General features: G+C 36.3%; 1 protein-coding gene across 4 annotated transcripts in view; it reads left to right on the plus strand.

Annotated features, from left to right (window-relative positions):
- MAP3K21 (mitogen-activated protein kinase kinase kinase 21) overlaps nt 1-18,973 on the plus strand; it is a 42,296-nt gene extending 23,323 nt beyond the window's left edge. Inside the window, exons 3-11 of one of the 4 annotated variants that reach the window (XM_027657349.1) lie at nt 1,056-1,204; nt 1,956-2,131; nt 6,316-6,556; nt 8,433-8,555; nt 11,092-11,232; nt 11,765-11,915; nt 12,962-13,056; nt 14,409-15,194; nt 15,722-18,973. In XM_027657349.1, the coding sequence (XP_027513150.1) occupies nt 1,056-1,204; nt 1,956-2,131; nt 6,316-6,556; nt 8,433-8,555; nt 11,092-11,232; nt 11,765-11,915; nt 12,962-13,056; nt 14,409-15,194; nt 15,722-16,146 (2,287 nt within the window). In that variant the 3' untranslated portion in view covers nt 16,147-18,973. The remainder of the gene's footprint in view (nt 1-1,055; nt 1,205-1,955; nt 2,132-6,315; nt 6,557-8,432; nt 8,556-11,091; nt 11,233-11,764; nt 11,916-12,961; nt 13,057-14,408; nt 15,195-15,721) is intronic. The other 3 variants (XM_027657350.1, XM_027657353.1, XM_027657352.1) reach the window with 3 other exon arrangements.
- Nucleotides 18,974-21,588: the final 2,615 nt, after the last annotated feature.

Below are 21,588 nucleotides of genomic sequence, written 5' to 3' on the forward strand. Positions count from 1 at the left end.
TATCGTTATTATACTCTTAGTGGTTCCCTGGCCAGAAGAGAGGAGGGGAAGTGAGGTGGAGGGGGTGGACAGAAACCAAAACCCAGTCATAAAGTCCACTTTAGGCTTAGATTCTGAAAGGAGTAGTTCCTACTTCCGCAAAAATGACTGTGACAGATCTCCATTTAAGTGGTGGTGGAATAGGAGCTGTAGAGCCACGGCAGCAAGCATGCTGTCCCAGCCCTTTGCAGGGGCTTGGATCTTTTGAATAAGCCAAGAGTTTGGCATACAAACCCAAAGAAGGCAAAAGCAACACTCAGCTCTTCTTTTAAAGTGAAGAGCATAGCAGAAATTCTTATGGTTATTGTTGCTGCAATAGGAATTCCTATAATTCTTGATTTCTGTACCTGACACTGAGAAAAGATTTTTTCATACCACCAGCTTTCACTGGAAACAATGTTGTTCTATTTGGTTTTGGGGTTTTTTTTTCTCTAGTATGGAGAAATTAGTTGTGTGTGGAATAATTTCTCAATCTTGTTGCATCTTCAGTGGGAAGTGACAAGTTAGCTGGCCTTTATATACACACAGGGGAATCAGAAATGCAGACTTCAAATGAAGCTGGGGGTTTTCTCTAGTTTTATTACTATTATTTAAAAAAACAAAACAAACAAACATGTACATCTAGGTAAATTGTTGTGAAATTTTTGGAAAGGACTGAATGCTCTGCTGAGGATTTGTTTTTATTGTTTGTTTTGGTTGGTTGGTTGTTTTTTGGAGGGGAGAAGGTTGCTTGTTTTCCTGTCATTCGGATTTCTGATTGTTAGACAGATTTTTGTGATACGAGCATTTCTATAGATTTGGCTTCAGGCTTACACTTTGAATGGGAGCACGAGCCAGCCCTGAAGTCACATCCAGTTTGGTTAATCGCTATTAGTGGAAAGGTGTAAGATGACAAAAGTAGAGATGACTCGGAAATCCTCACAAATTTCAGTACATGATTGGACAGCTATTTGTTCTTGAGTAAACAATGTGTCAACATTCAGAAAATAACTGTTAAAAAAAATTACCTTTTGTAGTTACGGAGTGTTGCTGTGGGAACTGCTTACAGGAGAAGTTCCTTACCGTGGCATCGATGGCCTCGCTGTGGCTTATGGAGTTGCTGTCAATAAACTTACTCTGCCCATTCCATCCACGTGCCCTGAACCATTTGCAAAACTAATGAAAGGTATCTATATTGTTTCTTCCTATGTATTCCTATTTATACTTTGTGGGTATGTATCCTTGCTTGTAATAGTCATGGGGTTGCAAAATAAATACCTCATTTGATAATGTGCTCTCTACCAAGTATTTTGGTGGTTTTTTTACACAGCAGTCTGGTGTTACAGACAGTTGGGTGTCATACAGTTATTACTGGGTTGCATATGAGGTCTTCAGTACTGAAAGAGTACCGTTTTTGCTCTGATTTGCTCTGATTTTTACAGGTTTCCTCTTACACTGAAATTGCATTAATTTTCACAAATTACAGAACAGACTACAGATTAATACAAGATCAACATTAAAATCCCAAGAAAAAGAATTGCAAATGCCATTTTTCCTCATTGTTTCTTCCTGAGCGTCAAAAATGTTTTGGAAATCTTTTAGAGAGAAATAAACATTGCTTGCTAATGGCTATTTCCATGTGTTTATTGAATTTCTTTACTTTTTATATGTAACCCTTCTGAGCAATACTGCTAGATTTGCTATTTCAGATGCTAAAGATAGAGATGAAAAAAAAGTTTACACTTTATGCAAAAGCAGTCCTCTGAGTACGAGTAGTAGATGTCACCTCTGTAAATTGAAAAGAAACTAGGGAAATCTTGCAGGTAAAGGGAACATAGTCGAAATTGAAATGCAATAGGAAGTAACTTGAAATTCATGTAGTTCTTCAAAAAGTTCTCTGTACTATTAAAAACTGACAGGATTTTGATAAATTCTAGAATGCTGGGAGCAGGACCCTCATATCCGACCATCGTTTGCCTTAATTCTTGAACAGCTTACTGCCATTGAAGGGGCAGTTATGACTGAAATGCCTCAAGAGTCTTTCCATTCCATGCAAGATGACTGGAAATTGGAAATTCAGCAGATATTTAATGAATTGAGGACCAAGGAAAAAGTAAGTTGATTTTTCCAATTGCATGGCAATGAAGGAAGGGGGTGTGTGTATGTATGTTTACGTGATAACAGCCGTTTTGAACTTTTGAATTGTGGCTTACCAATGTACTCATGCAAGTATACAGGCAGTTGAAAAAGAATCATATCCACACCTGTCTCCCCAAAGAAAACAGGTTGTAGATCTGTAAATGGGGCATTCTAGGCTCTTTTTTAAAATGTGGTTTTTTTCACGTATGTTTGAATGTATCACTTCAGTTGCATTTATCACTTAGCTAATCTTTATAACCACTGCAGATTTTCAGCTGCCGTCGAACATTCTCCTCAGCTGTGGGAATGAAAAGCCTTTCATCCTCTTATATGATTGTATCCTGTGGCTTCTTTTCCAAAAACGGAATAGTGCTTTTATCTCTCTTCTTCCTGAACAGAGTGGTAATACGGATGTCTTTCAGTGTTGCAGTTTGGGACACATTCTTGCCAGATATTAATAAGGTCAAACTCATATTCATGAATCATCAAATCCAGTTTCTATTGTTTATGATTCAGATTTCTGTCACTGATATTCTTTCCGTACTCTCATATCATGATATATATGTGCTAAATGAGTACTCACTGTCAATTTTCTTTACCCTCTCTTTTACTTACTTTAACGTGGGTTTAGTTACCCTAAGTTTTATATTTTCCTTTAGACAACTTGATGAAGATAACAGTTGGAATAGGCCAGGTGTCCTCTCGGGTCCCTCTTAAAAATGTTTCTAGAATCTGTAGAAACAGATTCCTTCTTTGCAGTACACTTATTGCCCAGTATATATTTGCTATTATTTTTCATGAAGTGGTAATAGATAAGGAAGACAATAATTGAGATGCAGTGACTTGTGAAGAAATCTTCATAAAAGATGTAGGTGCTTAACTTTGACAAAACCAAGAACTAAGCTCTCATCTTGTGAGTCATTCTTTGTACCCTTTGTCCTTCACTCTTCCTCAAGTGTCACAAGTGGCTGTTTGAGGACTGTTGGCTAGTGATGGGCCTGATGTTACTTATCTACTGTAATATCAGCATATGTGGTGTTAGAATTTATTGATTACCCTTAAGATTGCAGTATTGTCAATAGTAATTGTACACACTTCCTATCTACTGTTTCTTCCACCCTCTGCATTCTCCTCTTCCATCCAGTTCACAGAACTGGGTAAGCATTGTCTCTGTAGTCTCTGTTCTGCCTGCACTGGGTATACAGTGTGCTAGAGCTGGGCTGTGTGCCTCAGTAGCTGTCAGATCTTTTCCTTTGCAGATGAGTTATAGTCCCTCTACAGAGAGTAGAGGCTTCCTTTTTTACTTGCCGTGGGGTCACTGTGTTCACTTGCCACAGCCTGCCACAGAGCATACTCTCTTTTCCGCCCCTCCAGCTACAGCTCAGTCAACCATTTTCCTCTTTTTACTCTGGGAGCAATTGTAACAGGCATTCTCATTCAGTTTTTTAATTTGTTTTTTTATTTTTCTGGAGGCATTAGTCCAGTATGAGATTTCCTATTAAAGGAAAATGTGACTAAATCAAGTTTAGGGTTAAATAAGCCAGTGAAAAGATTTGGGAGGAGAGTCATATTTTTGTGTAGAAGTGAGTTAAGCTTAATTAGGGAGGGGAAAAGATAAAATGAAATTTACTTCTTATATGCCAAAGTAAGTGCATCTGCAGAGGCATCTACCCTAATTAGGTAAACTTGTTTAAGAATGAAAGCACGTAACTTTGGCTTACACAAGGTTTTCATGCGTGCGGGCTTATTTAATTTGGCACAGTATCAATTTTGCTGTCAGCTACTAGGGGAAAAGTAATGTCTATCAAATATTTATATAATAATAATAAAACAAACAAAAAACCTCTGCATGGAGTCTCATTCCTCCTGTAAAAGAGGAACTTCTGTAGCTGGAGGAATTTCCTCAAGGGCTTGCTGCAAATGGATGATGGTAACTCCCACTCCAAGAGATCACAATCTTCTTCTGACAAATGTTCTTGAGCAACTCAAATATAGAATTCTTTTCTAGCCTCCTTACAATGGGTGTTTTAATTGTAGACTGGTGTGGAAACATTGCATAACTAATTGCAGTAAGTGTGTTTTTAATTAGTTTATTTTGAAAAGAGTAAATACTTAATCTCTCAGTGAGGAAACACTTTTTCTATACTGTCTACTGTTTCAGTTCAGGCTCTCAATTTTTGCCTAGTTACTGAGTTTTATGGCACCTGGATTTGAGGACAGTGAAAGATGGAAAATCAAGTGTCTCCTAAAGCACTTTTATTACTGTACTGATAAAGTAATAAAAATCTTCCCTATTTCAAGTCTAAAGTACCTTTATTCTAAATTTGAATTCATTTAGCTTCTGCTTTCAACCCTTGTTTTAGGTTGTCCTATTTTGACTGTACAGGGGGAGGAGGAAAGTGAGGATTTGCAGCAGTCTCTAAATTAAGTTTTTAAATATCTTTAGAAAAAACAAACCAAACAGAAGAACACAACTCAAAGCCTTACTTGCTGGCATGAAGACAGATTCCCTTGAATTTCAAAGAGACAGAATTGCCTGTAGCAAAACAGTCTATGTTAAGTGGGTCAGTTAATTTTTTTTTCCCAAATATTGTGTTGAAACAAGCTCACTCAAAATTAGTAAACCATGTGAAATTTGTCACTCATGTCAAGTAAATTTTAAACCCTTCATAAGCAGTGTATGTATGCTATATTTGTAAGTAAAAAAAACAACCCTTCTCACTGAACCAGTTTGCTTCAGTGCCAACCTGTCTTTTGACATCGATAGTCTTTTTGGCAAGGACATTTGAACATCCCCTTATTTGAAAACACTGAAGTAGTGTAGTTAGTTCAGGAATTAATTTATTCAGGGTAAAGTAGGAGTTAAAAAGGGAAAATAGTTTGGGTTTTTGCTTTCACAGTATGTAATAAGGATTTCTCTTGGCATGCAACATTGCTGGACACTGGGGAGCAGAGGTAGGCGGCCTACTCTGAAATAAAAACAAAACAAAGGCAAACAAACAAAGAACCCCAAGCAACACCACAGTTATAGAATTGTACAGTGACAGCATTAATTCAATTTAAATAAGATTCTTAGATATCCTGAACTTTTAGCATAGCTTTATTTCAAATGATGGTTTTCTATTTTGAATTGAATTTCAGTTTCAGTACAGGTAGAATTTACACAAGTGTACGGAAAATTTATGTGGTGAGAAACATAGGGTACAAGTCACATTTAGTTCTTCTTTTCCAGTACTTTCACTACAGTATTATTAGCAATACTGAGTACAAGACTTCTGGGTAAGTCTGCTTCCTGCCCTGTACTGTGAAGGAAGGTCTAAAATTAGGAAGATCTTTAATTTAAAATGTATTTTAACAGATTTTGGAAACTGAAGAATAAGATAATTTTACGATGGTAGTTTTACAGCTGTTTGGCTTTGGGCGTTCACTTAACCTGAAAAATTAACTAGCTTCCTTACTAAAGCATTTCTTTTTCAAAATAAAAAAAAAAGAATGAAAAGAGAAGAACAACTATTTTGAGTTCGATGGTTGGGGAGTCTGTGTTGCAATTCAGTGGTTGGTAGCTGTTTGATGTCACAGATACCTGCTGGATTTTAATTAAGAAGCAGCTGTCTTCTGTCTTATGACTTAGTTTATCCTATTACACTAATCTTCATTCAGTGTAATACTGATTGCTGTTCTAGATAGAAAAGTGCTACTTAATACATGGCTGAAAAACAGGAAAGGTTAGAGAATTTAAGATAAAGGCAATAATTTGTGTATTTGTCAGGTCATTGGCTTTATGTTAATGCATAGAAGCTATCTAGGAGCAGCCTTCATGCTATGCAATAGTTTCTGATGTGAAATACTTGGAGAAAATTTTCTGCTAGGCTGTAAAGTGATAATCTTTGATTGCATATGCTGTCCACATTGCCACTGCTTATCTGCCTTAAGTAAAGTGACTCAAGTTATAAGGAAATCTGTATAATGCTTGATTCTGAATACAGAATCTTGGCTTATTCAGAATGGAGGACTATCAGAAGGTCGTATGTGCATGTTACATGTGTATAGTGCATCATGAAAATAAAACAGGAAATAAAACCTACTGTGCACTTTATACATCCTTTAATATTCCCTCCATATTATTACTTAGTTTCACTTTGTGAATCTTACCTTCAGGAGCTTCGATCACGAGAAGAGGAGTTGACAAGAGCAGCTCTTCAGCAAAAATCTCAAGAAGAATTACTGAAGCGCCGTGAGCAACAGTTAGCAGAACGTGAGATCGATGTACTGGAGCGTGAGCTGAATATCATGATATTCCAGTTAAATCAAGAGAAACCAAATGTAAAGAAGAGGAAGGGGAAGTTTAAAAGAAGCCGGTTGAAACTTAAAGATGGACACAGAATTAGTTTGCCTTCAGGTTTGCCATTTTTCTTAAAGTTCGCAATACATGTAACAAATATGCGGGCTTCAGTTCCATGGTTCACCTTTTCAATGCTGGCTACTATTTTAGTTTGTTGCCAGGTCCTTCTACCATAAATACATAAAAGGATTTAGTAAGAATTGTATAGCTCCCTTTCCCCAAGGAAACAACTTTCACGTATCATATTCTCATGGAGTAGTCCTCATTTTAGCTGGAAGAAGCTTTCACCTGACTCAGCTAATAGTCCATCGTATCTGGAGAGAAAGGTTACTAGCATGGGAGCTACGTGATTGAAGACTGTTTCAAAGTTTTGCTTTTTGTTATCATTGTGTCTGTGCAGACAGAAAAGTACCTCTTTAATATGTGCCAGAATTTTCTAACATGATCAAGTATTAGTGCTGTTTGCCCTAACTTGGAAATACTGAGCAGAAAAACAGTATTTTGTAAAGGCTGGGGGTACAGGTGCAGTATGTTCAAATTGCATGCTTATTGCAGTCACAAATACGACACAGCAGTTACAATCTTCAGTGCCTCATTTCTTGCAAGAAAACACTCTGATAGCAGCAGAAAATTATTTCAGAATACAAATATGGTATAATTTGAACGTTAGAGCATTTTATTCCACCCGTGAATGCATTACAATGTCCCCTTTGCAAAGGAGACATGCTTGTAGCAAGTTAGGTCCTTTTAGTTTTGTTCTTTTAGTTCTTTTAGTTTAGTGGTGCTGGTTTAGTGGTGCCATTTTAATGTTGCCACAGAATAGCACTATGCAAATTCAAGGCTTCACCAATGATTGGAAAGCCTTCATTAGTGGTACCAGCATCCTGGTGTTGATGGGCTTTCTTTCAGTGGCTTCCAGGTCAAGTCTGTCAGTTTATTACAAATGCAGTGAGAACTTCATGCTGTGCTAACACACGTCTGACCAAATCGTAGCTGTCTGGTAGGTGGAAAGAGACAAAGAGGGCAGTAAGTACATTTAGAGTACTATTTCAGCACAAGTGAAATAAATTTATTTTTCCTTACTTGAAAAATAAGAGCAAATAAGATAAAAATCACCCTACAGTCTCAGAGACAAACATATTAAGTAGGTTTGTGCTTGATCACAAGCTTAAGCTAAATACTTGGTCCTTTGTTCCAGTTCTGCTTATATTTAATTTCAAAAAGTGATAAAATGAACAGTTTCATTCAGAATACCACTTAGCTACTTGTTATCAAGAAGATTCAGATGAACTTATCCTCGAGACAGTTCTATTGTAAGAATAGTGTACACTATAATTGCACTGATGATGGGGATTGGAGAGGGGCATATTGTCAAATTTCATTTCACAAATTTTTTCCTACTCATCAATATTTTTTAGTTGAGGTTTTTTACTACTTTGTTATAAATATTTGTAATTCTCTAGTTTGCTGTCATGTTTTTCTGACAGGTGAATAGATGAGATTTCTTTGTTAAGGCTTTTTTTATGGTGTATATGAATTACATGTTAAAAAAATAAGGCAAATCTAATTGCCCAGAATATTGATTGATTTGAGATGAAATACTGAGATTTTTCTTTCCCCTTGTGACAGCCAATGGGAATGAATAACAGCTTGTGGTGTAGATGTGTCTCAGATTGGGTCCTCTTGGACTTACTTGCTTTTGTTGATGTTATTGGAAACTTATCACATAAAGGTGTGAAATCCTGCTTGTTTGATTCAATATCTAAATTGTTACAATAAGAGTTAGAGTTTTTCAGTGATTTTAATATGAATATCTCTTATACGGTCAAGTCTACTTTATTATATAACTTTGCTTTAAGAAGTACAGCAGCATATTCTTCTGGAGAGTTTTTTATTCAGAACATTAAAACTGATTTGGTTTACTCTCTTACAGATTTCCAGCACAAAATAACAGTGCAGGCATCTCCCAATCTGGATAAGAGGAGGAGTTTCAACAGTAACAGCTCTAGTCCATCAAGTAGCCCCACAATAATTCCTCGTCTTCGAGCTATACAATGTAAGTCTCCACTCATTTGATCTAATAGAAAATGTTCCATATACTTACTGAAATGCTGGTAGTAGTATCAGATTCCAGGCAGATTTCTGTCTGATTTCCACATCCCTTTATTTGTTCTAACAATTGTAACTTCTTTGAAAGGAGGGATGATCTTGTTAAAATGCTAAATAATTTTCGGTAATTCTAAATGATTGTGAATGCTTTAAATCATATCTTAATTAGTTCAGGAACTAATTTGTAAACTACTGGGATAAAACAATGACATAAATTTATGACAAAAGGCAAAGCATCATATTTAGAACCCAAGTAAAATGGGAAAGAAGTTTTTTATTAGGTGTTGGAGTTGATAAAGGAAAAGAAACATTCAGAGAGTAAAGGAATAACCTAACTTTATGTTGAAAGAGAAGCAAGCTTTAAGCAGGTACAAAACCAGAAGAAATCTTACTTTAGGTTTTTTGAAAACAAAAGTAAAATTGTGGGTACATTTGTAGGTCTACATTATGTATACTGTTGACAGAAGGGAAGGTATGTTCATGCTCACGTACCATGAATATGGAAGAAAACTGATAATATTGTTATAGTGAAGCGTGTATATATATTTGGGAATGACAGAGGTAGAGACAGAAAACAGTTCTTGTTTGATTCACTGCTTGCATTTGTGCTGTCTGATCTCTTGTGCAAAGTAGATTGTCTAATTATCTGTATTCAGCAAGGAATGCCTTAAGCTTCCCTGTCTTTATGAAATCAGTGGAACCTGTTCCAGCTGATTGCTTGTGGATGGTGGCTGTCTTCTCTTGCAGATATAGTCACCTGTGAGGGAAATTACTTCAGAATCTGGCTTTGTCAAATGTAAATAAGGAGAAGGGGAAATCAGAATGCATGAGGATTTTTTTTTCTACATACCGTTCTGTAACTACTTTAAACATTGATTGATTGATTGATTGATTTTTAAACCAGCCTGAAACTTTGTTTAAAGTTTGGATAGAAATCAGATCTGTCATCTCCTATGAAACACCTCTGCCTTATGAAATCCTTTTGGTTATTAATGTCTAAAGGGGAGAAGTGATATCTTGCAGTAACTTCCTTATTTGTTTGAACTATAACAGATACAGTTCATTGGGCTTAGACCATTAATACCCATATGTTGTGGATGAAGGAGAGAGGTGGACAAACCCTGTCTTGCTTTTCTTAATGAAAATTTGAGATGGAAGGAAAATTAAGTAAAGTCTTTTTCAGAAGTTAGCTGACACAGTATCTGTGTTGTCAATGGTTTCATGGCCTCAAACAGTGTATTGGGTTTTTCTGGTTGCTTGTTTATTTATTGCAGAAAGATAAGAAAGGCTTTTATTAGTAAAATGTCATAATTATGTATAAACTAGACTGTCTCATTTTATCTTTGATTCTTCTTGCTCTGCAAGGAAATGCTTGGAAATGAAGAAAGTGTCAGGTATTGGCATGATTCTTGAGTTTTCTTTGGTGTTTTTTTCCTTTGGTTTTTGGTTTTGGTTTTTTGGTTTTTGTTTTTTTTTTAATGCATAGCCTTGTGTAAGCTATAGCAATGCCACTACTTGCATGTGTGCTAAGTGTCACTGGGGATTTTTTTTTTCATTTGAGCAGGCATTTGTATTTATAGGACTTGAATATACTGGACAACATAAAGGCTCTCCTTTAACAGAAGCTCATGTCTGCTTCTGAGTTTGGATCCCTAGGTTTTACCTGAAAGCTTATCAGATCTCTCAGGAGTATCTAGCTGAAACAATTTAGCTTCCACACCCATCTGCACCTGTGCAAAATAAATTCTCTTTCCCACAATAACGTTTTATCTTGATTTAACTTCAAAGTGTCTTTGTTTCAAGATGGCTTGTTCAAATACAGGTGATTTGAACAGGCATATATAACAACTTTGTTACTTGACTACTTCACTTTGTCATGAGTTAGTCTAGCTTTCAAATCAAGAAGTTCTTTAAGTTAAAAAACAAATCTAGTTAATTTGTTATTAAAACAAGTTCTGCTGATTTTGAAAGGAGTTTTGAAGAGAAGAAAACCACTAAGATATATATTCCATAGGTCCTGGAATGTGGTTGAAAATGGGAATGTAAAGAAGGCAAGTGTAGTGCTATGCTACAGTAGGGTAAGCTGTGCTAGTGAGAAGTGTACAGTGAGGAAGGAAGAGAATGCTGTGCAGTGAAGGAGTGGCAGAACCATGGACATGTGACTGCCATCTCATTTATCATGCTGTTTTAACTGGCTACATTGTTTTTGTCTTAGGTCTCTCCATCAGGGCTGTAAGCACACCGAGTTGATAGCAAACTACTGCTTCAGTTAGTCATTCCTATGTGAAAATCTACCTTCCCAGGTCTGGTCCTAGGAAGAGAATCCTTTAAACCCTACAGTAAAACCCCACCATCAGAAGAATGCTTAATGCCTTTATAGATCCAGGCTTTGTGACCCAAAGATAAAAATATGAGGGAAACAGTTCCATTTCTGAAATCAACTTGACTAAGATCTCTACTAAGTTCTCTTAATTTTTCCCCAGTGATTCCCAAAACAGATACAAACACAGCTAATGGCCGAAGAAACAGTGTATATGTGTACCAGCAAGATGTAGATATCACAAGTGAATATGAACTTCCCAGTGGGGTTGTGAAAAAAGGCAAGATTTCATTATGTTTTAAAGGTGCTGGTTCTGTTTAATTTATCAGTTGAGACAGTGACAGACTAAGCATTTAATGGAGGTTAGACACTTTAAAAGTGTAATTTGTTTTGGTGTAGTGAGAAAGAAAATGTTAATCATGGTCAGAATTGGAATATTCTGTATCACTTGATACCAGTTGTTCCACAGTATACGTTTTCTTCGTTGTAATTTAAGTGCTCAGTCTAACTCACTTGTCTGAATTATCTAAATATAAGGTTCTCAGTTAAAGGAAGCATGGAAAATATGATTGCTTTGCTGCTTTATCTTTAATCTGGGTCTCTTGTCAGCACATAAATTACTTTTCTTGCTTGCTCATCTTTTTGGATCAGTGCAGTTTGTGTGGTGGTTTTTGTATAAGAAAAAAAATCTCTTTTTTTTTTCTACTCCTTTGTCTATTACTGTGCCAAAATGGTTTTGCAGTGGAGAAAATATTAAGTTCTGTCAAAATATTTTGGTTTTAGAAATATTATTTATGTGTGTGGGCTTTGTTTGTGTTTTTAAATCCAATCTCTAGTAACTTCAGATGAAAGCAACAGAACTTGGGGAAGGAGCACAACTTATCACCAAGAAGAGTTTGAAGATGTGAAGAGAAGTTTTAAAAAGAAAGGTTGTACATGGGGACCAAGTTCAGTTCAAACAAAGGATCGTGCAGATTGTAAGGACAAGTATGTCTACTACATTTTGTTTGTTTGATCATACTGAAACATTCTTGGTAACTGAATCACTGGCATAGGTAGTGAGTGTGAGAAGTTCTGCATTTTCTGGTTACAATGAAAACTCTTACCTATTAATTTAGAAACTACTTTAATAATGAGGAGCTCCCCCACTTAGGCTTGAAGATAAAATGCCTACTTATCTTAAAATTTTAGTGACTCTTATCTATTACCCTTTGTCTCTGTGTTTTGAGACTTGGAATATTCTGAGATGCTGGGCTGCTAATGCATACCTGACATTCATGGCCTGTCTCTCTCCCTTCCTCACATTAACTTGAGGAACTGCAAGCATGGCCCCCAGTGGGCCCTTTCAATATGATTAAATATGACTGACTGACTTGGCATATGTAAGGCACAATTCACACAGGCAGCATCATTTATGCTGACAAAAAGAGGGTGAAAGGGTTCTGAAAATCAGTTGAACACCTTTACTCTCAGATTATTTTTTCCAATGGCTCAAAACTAGAGATAAGCAGCTTCCCTGAAGTAAGAAATCCTTTTCCTTATTTTTTTTAGTATATACAATTATTTATAATGCCTTTTTTTTTTCTTGACAAGGACATCCACTCATTTACCTGTGTCAGGAGTTGGTTCCAGGCCATCTGTTGAAACTGGCTTTATAATATTTTTGTTTGCTTTAAAGTCACTACGTTTAATAAACTTCCAATATTCACATCATTTCTTTGACACAATGAAACTCTTGTGCAGGTTTTCTCCAACTTGCATTGTTCAATAGGTAGTCAAGGCCCAGTTTTCATTGCCTTTCTTTTTAGGCATGCAATTTTCATCATCTAAGGAATATCTGACATAAAGCATGTATGCATTTATAATCATACGAATCTATGTTACTACATAATTCCTTTTTATCTTTGGAAAGCTTTACTGTTTTCAAGTGATGTCCTACATGTTTATAGTTTGAAAAGAAAGAGTAATTCTCTCATGAAGTATATGTAAGCATGGTATCTTCTCTAATGTCAAAATAACTATTGTTATTGCAGAGTAAGACCCCTTTCAGATGGCAGCAATCCTTGGTCAACCATTTTAATGAAAAATCAGAAGGGTGTTCCCTTAGCTTCACTCTTTGTGGACCAAGGTAAGACCTATCTTTGAAAAAGTTCAAGTTGCTATATAATGGCATAAACTTTACCTCCAGTGTTATAAATTGTACTGCTTGAACTCCTCAAGGATTATGGAGATTATTAGAAGAGTAGATCTATAAAAATTGCAAGTGTTAGCATCTTTACATTTCCATCATTGATAGCTAAGAAAATACATAGTCTGTGAGCAGTACCACATAGAGATTTTTTTCCACATTTTTGAGTTGCAGGCTGATCTGTATATGAGGTCTGCAGTCATCACTTCCTCATTTCTTTTTAAAAGAATCTAAATCAGTAATTGTCTTGAAATTTAAATGATCAAGAATGACATTCTTAGTGGGTTCTGCATAGTAGTTGAAAAAATGTGTAGTCCTTTAAAAACCTGTAAGCTGTAATGTATTCCCTGATATTAGTTCCCTCTTTTTTTGAATGAGACCTGTTCTCTAAATTTTCAAGAAAAAATGTATAGATTTCAAATCCTGAAGTTGTTTAGGCAACATTTGGCTATTTACAGGTAAAATCATAAGGAAAAACATGCTTAAGCTTCTTAGTATCAGGAACATAATAGCTGCATGTTGCTTTTTATGTCCATTGCTATAATGTGCTGTGGCTATACAATATTCATAATAATTTTCAAATTTACACATACTTCCTATGCTACAGATTCTCTTACCTGAGAAAAGTAAGTTACCAGTGTCAGGGGAAAAACCCGTGATATAACTTGGTGTCCATACCAGCAGCTGGGTTTATGCTAGGAAGAGGAAATGGTAAGCTGCTTGGACACCACTGGAAAAATGCATTTTCATCCTCTTGTATACTGGTAGAGGAGTATAAATTAAGCCTTCACAAATAGTAATTTTATAGATTTATTAGCGTACTACTACTACATACAAAGTTTATATATTTATATATTTATATATTTATATATTTATATATTTGAATTTCAAATATTTCAGTATACATTTCACTCTGGACCACAAGACCTAATGAATTAATTGGAAAAATTTCTAGTAACGCACTGGGTTTTGGAATGCAGCTTAATTGAAAGTACTGTAAAGAATGCATTTGAGATCATACCTGGCAGTTCATGTATAGTAAAATAATTCTCTGTAATCCATACACAGAAGTATTTTCTGTGTTATTGGAAAAGCACTACCAAAGTGTTGCAAACACAAAGTAGTTTAGGCATAGGATGTATTTCTGTATCTCACAATGTGAGTCTGAGCTGTACAGTATCCGTCAAGATTAATACTTGTGCAACTGAAAGGCAATAATGATGCACATAGGCAGACGTGCAGTACCAAAAGAGGTGAATTGCAATCTTAAAGGTTACTGTGATGTTTTACAGGTGTCTGTACTGATAAGAAACTTATCCCTGAAGGTTTGGACAGCAAAAGACCAAAGCCAATTAAGTTGCCCAATCAGGCCTACATTAATCTACCTCTTTGGAAAGATGATCAGGGAGAGAATACGGTAGAACATGAGAGCTTTGAAGAAGGAACCTCTGCTAGTTCTACAAATAGTACTCCTCAAATGACACCTACAAACAGTCTGAGCAGGACACTGCACAAAAAGAAGACTGATTCAGTGCTGTATGGGTGTGCTGTCCTCCTTGCATCTGTTGCCCTGGGCTTAGATATCAGAGAGCTGAACAAATCGCAGGGTCCAGATGAACTCTTGCCTAAAGATGAGAAGAAGAAGCGTGATGGAATATTTCAGCGTGCTTCAAAATTTCGCAGGAGTGCCAGCCCTACACGACTGCAGTCCAAGAAAGAGGAAACAAGTATTCCATCTCTAAATTCAACTGCAAATACTGTGAATCTTCTCTCTATGCCCTCCATTTCCACAAAATGCCTACTTCAGTCTGACAGTGAAGATGCTTTTGTAAGTACTGTGCTTGGTGATTGCGGTCGATGTAGTTCCACTGATGTCTTTTCATCTCAAACTTCTGAAAGTAAGAGAGAACAGAGGATACAGCTGGCTCCCAACACAGTTTCTACACAATTGAAAAATCAGCCTTTTAATCTTGGTCTGAAACAAGAATCTCAAAACGTGCCAAAAGATTCCTCCACAAAGTTAAGTGTGTTGGGTCACAGACGAACCTTATCAGATGGGAACCGTTTTCAGACCACAGGTGCGTAATTAAGAACTTCCATGAATCCTTAAGTCAAGCTGTTGATAAAAATTTAAGCCCAAAATAAAGTCTTTAAATCTGACTAAGTTCATGATCAATGAGTTTTTGAAAAGAAGTTCTAAATTTCCATACTGGTGTTCAGTGATGGCTTAAATGTAATATCTTTATGGTACTCTCTGCATGTGTAATTCCTCATAATAACTGGATGAATTCATGGGGCTTTATTCCAGTATTAATGTCCAGCCAGTGGCTGAGTAGCTAATGCTTTCTCTGTACATCTCTTTTGTAGCAATAGAAAATAAATAGTGATGACCAGTAGCAGAGAGCATAGATGCAAACACGTTACTTGAGCGCTGCTGGTCTTGTCCTAGGAGATTTCCCAAAAATGTACAAGCGTCTTAAGTTTTCTGTTGGGGGAAAAAAAAGCTACTAGTGTTTATGACAACCCAGTTTTACAAATGGCAAAGAATCCAAGTAGTCACATAGTTTAAATTGGTATTTTTATTTTTGTACTTTCTTTCCCCTAGCTAATGGAGTTGCTTCAACCGATGATGTCTCCAGACTACCAGTTCTATCAGTTACTGGAGCTTTACACTCTCCATCTCTGCAACAAAGAAGCAATCACAGTGGTGTTCCAACTGAAAAGCAAACTGCTGTCAATATTGTATCAAGGCCTCGACCTTCTTCTCTAAGAAGTAAAATCGATCCCTGGCAGATTATTCCACGTATTATTAAACCAAACTCTAATGACTCTGAATGTTTAGAGGGCAACGTACATCCAGATGTTAACTTCTTGCCAGATACCGAGGAAAGAACTAACTGTCACATGCCCTCATTACTTGATATTGATGTGGAAGGTCAAAACAGAGACTGTACTGTGCCTTTATGTAGAATGAAGAGCAAAACTTGTCGGCCATCTATATATGAACTGGAGAGAGAGTTTCTGTCATGAGTGCCTTTCATTTTAAAAATGTTTGCTTCTTAAAGGGGAACAAATATGAAATTCCTGTCTGTGTAACGCTTTGTGCTGCTGTTTTCTGATGTACTGTGACAAATAGTACCAAAATTATTAAAAGGGGCATCTAATTAAGGGTAGTAGTTGCCTTTTTCAAATGTTCCTTGGAATTCCACCTAGTTACTCTAAAAGCACAATGCTGCAAAAGGAGTATTCTAGGTGAACTTCATAAGTCTATTTTGAATAACTAAAATAACATGCCCACCTCCCTCTGCAGTGTGACAGAAGTTTTCTTTAGGTTTGAGAGGTTCTGCTAGAATTTTAAGCCTTGCACATGGAAAAAACAAATGACCTAAAGCCAACTCTTCTGTGAAAAAGAGTTTCACCTAAGAAGTGGTTGTCTGCAGCTTGCCTCTGTGGCCTGTAGATTTAGGGAGGGGTACAGCGAATTTAAGGTGCTGGTACAGGAGCCTCTGTTCACTGCGCATTAGGGAGGTGGTTACATGTTGGTATTTGATACTGAAATTGGTTGAGGACCAGCAGCTGAATTTGCATTCTTTGCCCTTGGTTTTTGGGAGAACTTTCAACTATGTTCATTAGTTTCTCCAGAAAGTTACACCGCTTATATAAACATTTCGGTTTCAGCCGTCATATCGATTTGAGAGAGTAAACTTTAGTATTGTGATTGGAGTAAAGGTATTTGACATACTTTGTAATGTGAAACAACATTCCTTGTAGGTAAGGATACACTGGAACGTAAATATTTGTACTCTTAACCTTTTGAAGACTACAGTGTTTGCACTGAAAGCAATATTCTTGGGTTTGAATTTTTTGTTTGTGGTGGAGGGGTTTTCCCACCTTCTTGTTTTTTAAACTCTGCTGCACCTTGTATTAAAGAAAGATGGTGGGTTTTAAGAATAATTGGTTTTAAGTGAGCCAATGGTGCATTTTATTGCACTTAATTTTAAAACTGCTATAATTTATTATGAAATCTTTCAGTATAATCTCTGTAGCTTTTCTTCCTAAGGTACTACTGAGTGCCTGCTTACTTATTTAGGAATCAAAGGACAAAAACAGATGTGCTTGACTGGTTTTCAGTGATAGAAAGGTTCCAGAAAATTTGAGTAGTTAATTGTGGGGGGAGGAACTTTTAGCCTTGATAACACTGGTAGTTTAATTTTTTATAGTATCACTAAGTGAATGATTAAATAAAACCAAATGTATAGTATCCTTTCCCTGATGAAAGCATTTTTAGAATTGAAGGAACAGTCCCTCATTTTCCAGTATTTGAAGTTTTAATTTTGCAGATCATTTGACATTTAAATAGTTTTCATAAATAAAATTAGATAATGTTCAATTAAAACTACTATGTTCTCATCAGAATACTGTTTTGTTAAGACCTTTGTTTGAAATGTTTTCTTCTCCTTTGCTCTGCAGTATGGGAGCTTAGTTGTTAAATAGAATACACAATTCCTTAAAGCTTCAAAACCAAGAGATTAAAAAAGAAATTTTGTGTTTTAAGACTGGTATGCAGTATCGTGTCTACCTTGAGGATGACATTATACAAACAAAATCATGAAGGCTTAATCACACAGAGCAGAATGCAGAAAATGCAACTTTCCGTCTCTGAAACTGAAAATAGAAAAGGATTTCTTTAAGTATTAGTTTACCTAAAGTAAAGACAAAACCACTAGTTGTCTCTAAATCTAAATGCTTGCATAACAGATTATTAAGTTACTACATTTTGTTCAAACCTGTTTCTGTTTCAGTATTCTTAGTTTTTTGTCAACATGATTCAAGTCACATACTGTTCTTGTCTTTCCTTTAAACTTAAATTTCGCCAGAACACTTTCATAGATTCTCTATTCCAGTTTTAATACAAAATATTTTTCTAAAATAAAATTGTGAATCAGATTTTAAAAGTACAGCTTGATAGCAGATATTCCGTCAAGGCTTAATTAGAATTTTGGAGCATTATGTATATTTCAGCTCTTGCTTGATCAATTATTCCTGTGTAATACTGAGAGAAAAATGAGCTGATTGTATTACATGTTTCTGAAGAAAGTGTTTGGCTTTCTACAGGAAAATCTCAGGTGCTGAAGTGTTTTGACTTTTAAACTTCTGTTAAGTTCTGTTCTGTATTTTTAAGGTTTGTATAATTTTAAGTGTTGAATTTTGCACCCCATGTTTTGTAATCAATAGCATCAGCATGAAAAGCCCTTTGAGTTATAATGTTTTCACTTATTAGTGGCTTATCTCTCTTGCAATTAAACAAAGATTTCTATTCCTGTTCAGTGGATAATTTCCCATAAGATTGGGACATGTGATATGGCCAGCCCAGTGCTTCTAAGTAGAGTTTTTAAAAGTTTGTATTCCACCTGTTGTTCTGAGACAGTTTAGGTAAGCCATCTCAAATATTTCTCTTATGTGATGCAATTTTTTTAAGCTATAGTCTGTAGTGCTTTATAATTGTTTTTTTATAGTTTAAAATTATAGGCCAGTCTTCACTGTAATTAAAAAGACAAAAAGAAAAAAAATTATTTCAATCGTGGTAGCACAGTATGTATCTCACTTGTCACCAGAGAAACTTTCTGTAAAGTTATGGGAATCTGATATGCATTAAGTGAACTGTCTTGGTTAAAAGGATATTTATTTCAACGTAGGTTAATAGCCTGACCAAATAATAATTTATGTTGATTATTTTAGCATAAAACTCAAGGTGCTTACACTACAAAGATTAAGATAAACACTTGATATTCTGTTTTACAAAACCTGATGATTTAAATGTTTTTATTTAAAAAATAAATGTTTTGTAGCTACTGTATTGCAAAGTGACCTGAGTTTTCTTGAAAAATATATTTTAATGCTTTCTTAACACATACAAAGGAGTTCTCTGTTGAATAACCAGGAGCTATAAACTCTGGCCAGCCTGTTCTTGGAACATTATAATGTAATTGTTACTCTAAGATTAATTATCCAGTACAGTAACATGAACATTCCTGTAATTTCTTGCACTTGATGTGGGCTGAAGCATATGGCATAAACTCGTTTTTTCTTTCATGTGACCATAGTATGTCTTTTGATGCTTTTTACAATGTTGGCTGGGTGTCTTAGAGGAGATAGAGCAGTGAATGTAAATAAACTGGGCATCTGATTCAACATCAGGAATACAGGTAAGACATAACATCCTTCTGTTGTGGAGATTTTGTTGGGAGGGTCTGTTGGTTGTTTGGGGGATTTGGTACTTTGGGGTTTTTCAGTTATTTTGGGTTTGTTGGGGGTTTTTTAGGCAAATGAAAGCAGTATTTTCCGTATAATATTTTCTGACACCTTCCTTTGTGAGTTTCCCTCTTCCCACATCATGGCATGAGTGAATTAGCCCATCTTTCATTTTGGAAGAGGAAGTATCCATTTGCCCAGCAGCAACAGGCAAGATACAGCCAATCCTCTAGCAGTGCAGTGAAATTCAAATGAAATTATATTGAATGATATATTGAATTTATAAGGTTGCAAGCCCAGTCTTATAAAGACATGCCTATGCAGAACTTTCAGTGAGGCTGGCTACATAACAAATATTTAGATGGCCTGTGAGTGTCAGTATTGAGCACAGATTATAAGACAAACTGCAGAGGCAGTTTATTTTTATACACAGAGTTATGATGGTAATATTACGATCTGCATACAAGTGTGGAGTAATGGAAAAGATCCCATTTTCACTAATCATCTTCCTTTTTAATGTAACGAGTCAAATCACTATGGCGTATGCATTATGAGAAGCTAATGAGACTGTTATCTAATACATTTTTGATGTAGTACTTAAGCTTGCAGTATTGGGTATTATAATTAAGGCCAGAGTCCTTGCAAGTGTCTAGTGGATTTCTTCCTGAACATAAATGAATATGAACAAACCAAATATGGGTCAGTTACCTCAATGCTGTTAGAAATTCAGTATACTTGGTATAGCTAGTTTGATAAAATAGTTTCTTTAACCAGAAGTGCCTTTTAATCTAACAAGCTGGAGAATACAATACAGAGCTATGCAATAGGATGGTTTTACTTTTCTATTTCACAGAATCACAGGATCACTTAGGTTGGAAGAGGCCTTTGGAGATGAAACAGTCCAAACTCCCCTGATGGAGCAGGTTGCTCAAGACCATGTCCATTGAAGTTCTGTGGATCTCCACAGGTGGAGACTCCACAGCCTCTCTGGGCAATCTGTTGCCATGTTGGACCACCCCACAGTAAAAATATTTTCTCGTGTTCATGCTGAATTTCCTGTTGGTTTTGGGTTTGAGGTTTTTTGTTTTGGTTTGGTTTTATTTTTGTTTTGTTTTGGTTTTTAGTTGGTTTCATTTTGGGAGGGGGTGTTCATTTGTAGCATTTCATTTGTTTTGGGTTTTTTTGTTTGTGCCCATTGCCTCTTTTCCTGTCACTGGACACTGCTGAGAAAAGCCTGCCTCTCTCTTCACCCCTGCTTATCAAATATTTATAAACAAATATAATAAGATCCTCCTGGAGCCTTCTCTTCTCCAGTCCCAACTCTCCCAGCCTTTCCACATATGCAAGTCCTTTACTAGTCCTTTGTGACCCTGCACTGGATTTGTTCTACTGAGTCTATATCTTTCTTGTACTGGGGGGCCCAGAACTGGACTGAACATTCCAGGTGGGGCCTCACTAGTGCAGAGTAGCAGGGAATAACCTCCATCAATCTGCTGGCACCATTCAGGGCACTACTGGCTGTCTTTGCTGTAAGGACTCATTGCTGGCCTCTGTTCAGTTTGTCCCCTGGGATTCTCAGGTCTTTTTCTGCAAAGCTGCTTCCCAGGTGGTTGATCCCCAGCGTGTAGTGGTGCCTGGGCTTGTTCCTCCCTAAATGCATTTCTACTTCACAAGATTCCTCTAAGCCAAATTTTCCAGCCTGTCCAGGTCTCTGTGGATGGCAGCACAACTATCTGGTGCATCAGCCACTCCTGCAAAACTGCCAAGAATATACCCTGTCCCACCATCCATGTTTTTAATGGAGGTGTTAAACAGTATCAGCCCTTATATCAACCCCTAGGGTACTCCACTGGTGACTTGGTGACATTTAAGCAAGTTGTAGTTAATACCATCTCATATTTTATTCTTGCAATGCAAAATATTTTTTCTAAGTGATTTTGGTAATTGCAATTCTTCAATTACTTTCAAAGGCATTTTCCCCATTTCAAAAATAAAGGCATAATGACCATTCTCACATCTAGGCCTTAGTGAATTGCTTCCATAGTTGAGATCTGGCATCAGGATGGTCACAGTTCAGCACTGCTTTATGTAACAGCTTGTATTTGTTCACAATATTTACAGTGTGCTTTAAAAGCAAAGTCACCAATTCACCCTGGGTGACCAAACTAGTCAGACTTCAGTCAGATGTCAAATTTGGTGTTACTTCTTTGAGTGATCATT

Source organism: Corapipo altera, unplaced genomic scaffold, assembly GCF_003945725.1.
Source record: "Corapipo altera isolate COAL_440 unplaced genomic scaffold, ASM394572v1 2c, whole genome shotgun sequence".
In the NCBI taxonomy this organism is placed as follows: domain Eukaryota; kingdom Metazoa; phylum Chordata; class Aves; order Passeriformes; family Pipridae; genus Corapipo; species Corapipo altera.